Genomic DNA, 7,569 nt, shown 5'->3' with positions numbered 1-7,569 from the left:
AAAAAAAAAAAAAAAAAAAAAAAAAATGTAGAGATCAAGAAAAAACCACCACATCTAGCACTCTAGGAGGCCTAAGTGAGTGGACTGCCTGAGCTCATAGATTTGAGATCAGCTTGAGCCAGAGTGACACCTCGTCTCTAATAATAGCCAGACGTTGTGGCGGGCACCTATAGTCCCAGCTACTTGGGAGGCTGAGGCAAGAGAATTGCTTAAGTCCAGGAGTTTGAGGTTGCTGTAGGCCATGGACTCCATAGCACTCTACCAAGGGTGACACAGTGAGATTCTGTCTCAAAAACAAAAACAAACAAACAAAAAAACCCAGGGAGAGTAAAAGTAAGTTCCCTTCTTAATCCTCCTCCCCCACCCCCAGCCCCTGCTTCTTTCATTTAATTCCAACACCCCAACAGCCAGGCTTCTCCAGCAGAGAACCCTTCTGGGAGACTTACCATATCTGGAGCAATTAATTATATAGGTATGAAAGTAAATGTATATATAGTAGAAAAAAATAAACACTAACAAGTGAGAGGTAAAAAACATTGTATAGATACTGTGTAGCCTAATTTCTCTCATGTTGTACCATAGAAAGTTGAAACCCAGAGAACTAGGTAGAGACAAACCCCTGTTTCTTAAGTATGCTCTTTCTAACATACCAGGAAGAAAAAGTTCACTCAAAAGGGCTTTTTAAAGTTCCCATTTTCTCAAATGTTCCCAATTATATATTCATAATGGCCCACAGTAAAATAACCTCTAAATATGAAAGACAAAATACATGTTCAAACCTAAGATTAATGTGGACTTCGGCCTCCGTAAGCTAGAGAAAAAAGTCATAATGACTTAAAGTATAGCCAGGTGTGGTGCCCTGTAGTCCCAGTTACTGTTACTAGGAAGGCTAAGGAGGGAGGATAGCTTGTGCCCAGTTCTGCTCCTTGATCTCTTAACTAGATGTTAAAAATAAGGCAGCAGAAAAGCAGAAAGAACACAAAGAACAACACTGTAAACCAGGTAAGAAGGAAAAAACCCCAAAACCCAAAGACTAGAAAATGAGAGTTACATTAAAATCACAGCAGTCTAAAAATTCCATTTTTTTTTTTTTGAGACAGAGTCTCACTTTCTCACCTTCTGTAGAGTACCGTGTCATCATAGCTCACAGCAACCTCAGACTCCTGGGCTCAAGTGATTCTCTTGCCTCAGCCTTCCAAGTAGGCACCCGCCACAACGCCCAGCTATTTTTAAAGATGAGGTCTCTGGCTCAGGCTGGTCTCGAACCTCTGAGCTCAGGCAATCTACTGGCCTCGGCCTCCCAGAGTGCTAGGATTACAAGCATGAGCCACTGTGCCTGGCCTACAAAGTACTTCTTGATAGTATATTAGTATTATAATCTTTATGAGATTCATTTTCTTTACTCCTCTTTTAAATTAAAAAGAAAAAAGCCATAGGTTACAAAAGTAATTCCGGAATAGCTGGCTGTTGTAAGTTTTAAATAAAATCATCTCTACTTCTTCACTGGTATTGATAACATTCTTCTAAACCTTTTCTTTTGCATCTCCGTGTATGTATACATATACAGTAGAACCTCTCTGAAAGCTGACCACCCAAGGGACTGTAACAAACTGGTCAACATATGGAGGTGGTCAACATAAGGAGCTAGGGCTACTGTACTGATGTTCATGTAGTAAATGTCTAGTCTCCACTTCAGAAGCTGATCAACATAGAGAGGTGGTCAACTATGGAAATTCTACTGTATATTACACATTCACATATTTTGATACTGCTATGTGAATTTTCACCTAATATGTATAGAAGATCTTCTGCTACATTCTTTTTTTTTTAATCTCAGTCTTAAAATTGTTTCTTCAAAGATACCCTCAGCTGGGTAAACAGCAAAAATTTAAGTCATCATTGTGCTTCTGCTACCATTATTAGATTAAGAACATGGGTGGCGCCTGTGGCTCAGTGGGCAGGGTGCTGGCCCCATATACTGAGGGTGGCAGGTTCAAACCTGGCCCTGGCTAAACTGCAACAAAAAAATAGCTGGGCATTGTGGCGGGTACCTGTAGTCCCAGCTACTCGGTAGGCTGAGGCAAGAGAATTGCCTAAGCCCAGGAATTGGAGGTTGCTGTGAGCTGTGGTGACACCACGGCACTCTACCGAGGACAACAAAGTTAGACTCTGTCTCTTAAAAAAAGAAAGAACATTATTTTAACACTTTAGTTAAAAGTTGATTTTTAGGGGTGGGTGTAGTGGCTCACACCTGTAATTCTAACATTCTGGTAGGCCAAGACAGGTGGACTGCTTGAGCTCTGAAGTTCGAGACCAGCCTGTGCAAAAGCAAGAACCCCCATCTCTAGAAACAGCTCAGCGTGGTGTCAAGTGCCTGTAGTCCCAGCTACTCAGGAGGCTGAGACAAGAGAATCCCTTGAGCCTAGGAGATTGAGGTTGCTGTGAGAAGTGATGCTACCACACTCTACCAAGGGCAACATGGTAAGACCCTGTCTCAAAAACAAAAAACAAAAAACAAAAAATGTTGATTTTTAAAGTTCCAATTAATGAAGTTTTCCTGTTGGCTAAAGATGAAAAACCAGGCTATATGTTGACGGGCAAACAATCAATAGCTTCATTTACTAAGGGGTATCAGTGGAAGGAGAGAAGAGCAAAGGGAGGCTTTTTTTTTTGAGACAGAGCCTCAAGCTGTCCCCCTGGGGAGAGTGCTGTGGCATCACAGCTCATAGCAACCTCCAACTCCTGGGCTCAAGCGAGTCTCCTGCCTCAGCCTCCCAAGTAGCTGGGACCACAGGCGCCCACCACAACACCTGCCTATTTTTTGGTTACAGCCATCATTGTTGTTTTTGGCGGGCCTGGGCTGGATTAGAACCCGCCACCTTAGGTGTATGTGGCTGGTGCCTTAGCCACTTGAGCCACAGGCGCCGAGCCAAAGGGGAGGCTCTTAAACAAGGGGAGTAAACCCTGAGCCACTCCCCTGGACAACACAGGGGGGATCCAATCCACCTCCCCAACTTATAAATTATTACTTGCCATTAACCAGTCTCATCAAAGGTTATCACTGGCCTTTTCTGTGAAGGCTTATATTCTCTGATTCTCTAAGCCTAGAATTATTGATATTTGGATTTGGGCTCAAACCTGCTTCTTGGGCTTTGCCCACTGTAGCAGTTCATATGCAGCAGTTCACAGTTCTCTGGTTAAAAAATAAAATCAGACTCGGCGCCTGTGGCTCAAGTGGCTAAGGTGCCAGCCACATATACCTAAGGTGGCGGGTTCGAATCCAGCCCGGACCCACCAAACGATAATGATGGCTGCAACTGAAAAATAGCTGGGCATTGTGGCGGGCGCCTTTGGTCCCAGCTACTTGGGAGGCTGAGGCAGAAGACTTGCTTGAGCCCAGGAGTTGGAGGTTGCTGTGAGCTGTGAAGCCACAGCACTCTACCCAGGGGGATAGCTTGAGGCTCTGTCTCAAAATAAATAAATAAATAAATAAATAAAATCAGTGTGTAATTCAAGTTCAATTCATTCAATAAATATTCATGTATCTACTTTGTAGAAGGCACTATACATGGGGTCTGAAATAATGAGGACTCCGAGCTCATTTATTAGTTATGTGACTTTGGGCAAATTACTTAAGTTGTCTTCTACTCAGTTTCTTGATCTGTGAAACAAGGATACCACTACTTAGTTTGTGGGACTGTTCTAAGAATTAAATGAGATCTGGGCAGTGTCTGTGGCTAAAAAGGGTAGGGCGCCAGTCCCATGTGCTGGAGGTGGCAGGTTCAAACCCAGCCCTGGCCAAACATGGCAAAAAAAAAAAAAAGGAATTAAATGAGATGATGTATTAAAGTACTTAGAACATAAGAGGTGCTCAAATGCTGGCTGTTGCCCTCTGCCCTTTCCTGCAAAGAGGATTTAAGCCAAAATAGAAACCATTATTTAAAATAATCCATATTTATGGATTTAGGCATAAAAAATACCCATGGTTAAAGAATTTATCAATTAGTTTTTGTTGCAGCTAAGCAGTATTTGATTTTTAGTCCATATATAGTAAAACTCTTGTAATCTGGAATCCATCAAAATTCAACCAGTCCTGGCTTGGTGCCTGTAGCTCAAGAGGCTAATGTGCCAGCCACATACACCAGAGCTGGTGGACTGGAATCCAGCCTGGGCCTGCCAAACAACAATGATAACTATAACCAAAAAGGAGCCGGGCGCCTGTAGTCCCAGCTACTGGGGAGGCTGAGGCAAGAGAACTGCTTAAGCCCAGGAATTGGAGGTTGCTGTGAGCTGTGATGCCACGGCACTCTATCCTAAGGCTCTGTCTCAAAAAAAAAAAAGTTATAAAAGAAGGGAACTCTGACAAGTAAATAATTCAAATAAGATATCAACGGATAGTATGCCACATTTCCCTATCTAACAGTTTTAAACTACTTATTTAAAAAATAATTTTAGTTTACATAAAAGTTGTAACAATAGTATACCCTTTACTTAGATTCCCTAGTTGCTAATGTATTTTCCTGTTTATTAGTTTTTCTCTCTCTAAATACATACAGAGCCAATTTTTCCTCAGGACTATTTGAGAGTAAGTAAAATACATAATGCTCCTTTATACGAAACAGTTGTATTTATTATTATTATTATTTAAATATTTGTTTTTTTTTTTTTTTCAGACAAAGCCTCAAGCTGTTGCCCTGGGTAGAGTGCCATGGCAGCACAGCTCACAGCAACCTCCAACTCCTGGTCAAGCGATTCTTCTGCCTCCACCTCCCAAGTAGCTGGGACTACAGGCACATGCTACAGTACCCAGCTATCTTTTGGTTGTAGCCATCATTATTGTTTGGCAGGCCTGGGCTGGATTCAAACCTACCAGCTCAGTTGTATGTGGCTGGCATCTTAGCTGCTTAAGCCATAGGCGCTGAGCCTAAATACCTTGTTTCCCCGAAAATAAGACCTACCCAAAAAATAAGCCCTAGCAGGATTTCTATGCATTTGTTAAATATAAGCCCTACCCCAATAATAAGACCTAGTGATGGGCATGGCTATGCAGCGTATAGCCATGCCAGGCATTTTAGTGCAGAGAAGACATGCCCTGAAAATAAGGCCTAGTGTGTCTTCTTGAGGAGAAATAAATATAAGACAGTGTCTTATTTTGGGGGAAACACGGTAGTTGTATTTCTTAAGAGCATGGGCATTTTCTTATAAAACCAGCAGAGTTGCCAGACATGGTGGCTCATGCCTGTAATCCCAGCACTTGAGAGGCCAAGACAGGTGGATTGCCTAAGCTCATAGGTTCAAGACCACCCCGAGCCAGAACAAGACCTCATCTCTAAAAATAGCTGGGCATTATGGCAGGTGCTTGTAGTCCCAGCTACTTGGGAGGCTGAGGCAAGAGAATTGCTTGAGCCCAAGAGTTTGAGGTTGCTACCAAGGGTGACAAAAGTGAAACTCTGTCTCAAAAAAAAAAAAAAAAAAAGACAAAACAAAAACCCAAAACAACCAGCAGAGTTATCAACTTCAGGAAATTTAAAACTGATGTAATACTTTTATCTTACTGTCCATAGTCCAATTTTATCAATTGACCTAGTAAAGTCCTTTAAAGTGTTTTTTTCCTTCTACCACCAAATCCAGACTAGAATCGTCTATTACATTTAGTTGTCATGTCTTCATAATTAACATCTGATATGCTGTTATTTACAAAATGAGATACTCAAAATAGATTGGAAAATTAAAAATTCATGCTGCAACGCAGTTGAAGTTCTGTTCTAGGATATTTTCATTTAAAAATGGTTGTTAGTAATGTTATTACTACAGTTCTAAAGAATTTATCACTCTTTAAACCCAAAAGAAAATATTCTAGAACAAGAAAAACTGAACCTCATTAAAAATTAAGGCAATAAATACCAGCTCCAACCAACTTGGTGGGCCATACTTTATTCATCTTTGACACCACCTGAGAACTTAGGTCAGGAAGTATATACTCAAACGCGGTCACTGAACCACTCGGTCCCTCTTGGGGTTGGTGGGAAGACTGCGGAGAGTAAAGGGGAATTTTTGTACTGTTTGAATTTTTGACAAGCACACATTTCTCAATACAATAAAATAAACCAAAAAAGGAATGGGGCTGGATTCCTCAGGTGCTGGGTTAACCGGAACATTCCGAGTTCACTGGTGACACCTTCCCCTAATTCACATAGGGAGACGTCAGAATGGTTAAGTAGTCACTGAACTCCTAATTCAGGGAGAAACTGCCAAGAGACACGTTTCTCGTGGATCAGCAAAACATCTCACGTGAACCGGCGGGCAGTTCTAAGGTTGGTGGTCTACCCTAAAAGCCAGAAACTCCGGCAGAAGCTTCCTGGGTTTCAGAGCGCTCATTCTGCAGCCGGCCCCAGAGGAGCCCGGGGAACCTAGAGGCAGCCTGCAAGCAGGGAAGCCTCGGGAGAGGACCGAGGGCTCCCGGGCGCGAGGCGACCCCAGGACCTTCCGGGCTGTCAGCGGAGAGGGAGGGAAGCCTGGTAAGGTGTGTCCGGAGCAGCTGAGCTGGCAGCTGCCGTCCTGGTCCTCACGTGAGCGACAGGCGAGCCCGTATCGGTCCCTTACCGAGCGCTGGGAACGTCCACCGGCCCGAGGCCGCCTCCACTGCCGCCGCCGGGGCCGGCCAGCACGTCCCCGCCGTATTTCTCCTCCATGCCGGGGCTCAAGAGCCGCCGCCGCTGCCCCTGCCGCGGGGTCTCCTCATGTCTCGCCGCTGCCGCGGACCAGCGGGCGCAGGGGGAGTCACTCCCCCATGGCAGCGGCCCCGTCGGGTCCCCGCGAGCCGGGCCGCCGCCGTAGCTGTCCCTAGTTCCGGCTCACACACGCACGTCGGGACTAGGCCTTGGGCAGTTCCGGCGGCGCGGGGTTCCTGGGAGGCACACCAGCAGGGACCATGCCAGGCCACGTCACCGGCCCCAGCAGCCCTCTCTCCCGGGGGAGTGCCCAGCCCTGCGCCTGCGCCTGCGCACAGAGGAACGCTCGCCTTTCGTGGCCTCCTTTGGGCTCCTCCCATCGCAGGGAAACGCACCGAATCTTCCGCCCCCATCCGTCCAAAGCCCGCAGCTCTCTTAGCTGTCCCTGCAGCGTCACCTAGGGGCCACCACTGATACGGCAGGTTTCAGTGTTCTGTAAGTTAACAATGACAGGGCATAAAAGCCCCACAATTTGCGTGATTAAACATATCTGGACAGTATTGCCCTCTGCGTTAGGGATTTTTTTCTTGGAGGCAGAGTCTCTGTCGCTCGGGCTAGAGTAGTGCAGTGGCATCATAGCTCGCTGCAACCTCGAACTGCTGCCTCAACCTCCGGAGTAGTTGTGACCACAGGCGCCTCCAACTACACCTAATTTTTCTATTTTTAAAATAGAGATGGCGGTCTTTCTATTGCTGGTTTTCCACTCCTGCCTGGCCTTAAGCAGTCCTCTCTCCTGGCCTTTCCAGAATGCCAGGATTATGGGCCTGAACCACAGAGCCTGCCCAGGGATTCTTAATGTAGGATTGTAATACATGTATGCTCTGCCTCTAAATTTCTG

The 7,569-nt window shown here is 45.1% G+C and overlaps 1 protein-coding gene and 1 non-coding gene across 3 annotated transcripts in view; both read right to left on the bottom strand.

The window, feature by feature from the left end:
* The window catches only part of SLC30A5 (solute carrier family 30 member 5), a 43,220-nt gene extending 36,192 nt beyond the window's left edge, over nucleotides 1-7,028 (bottom strand). For both annotated transcript variants that reach the window (XM_003785883.3, XM_023510896.1), the window contains exon 1: nucleotides 6,604-7,028. In XM_003785883.3, the coding sequence (XP_003785931.1) occupies nucleotides 6,604-6,692 (89 nt within the window). In that variant the 5' untranslated portion in view covers nucleotides 6,693-7,028. The remainder of the gene's footprint in view (nucleotides 1-6,603) is intronic.
* On the bottom strand, nucleotides 1,831-1,903 carry LOC111723987. The gene has a single exon (XR_002772381.1). It is a non-coding gene; the product is annotated as a small nucleolar RNA SNORD87 (small nucleolar RNA).
* Nucleotides 7,029-7,569: the final 541 nt, after the last annotated feature.

This window comes from Otolemur garnettii, unplaced genomic scaffold, assembly GCF_000181295.1.
Source record: "Otolemur garnettii isolate 467f Iridium unplaced genomic scaffold, OtoGar3 scaffold00017, whole genome shotgun sequence".
In the NCBI taxonomy this organism is placed as follows: Eukaryota; Metazoa; Chordata; class Mammalia; order Primates; family Galagidae; genus Otolemur; species Otolemur garnettii.
This window is presented reverse-complemented; position numbering and strand designations above follow the sequence as displayed.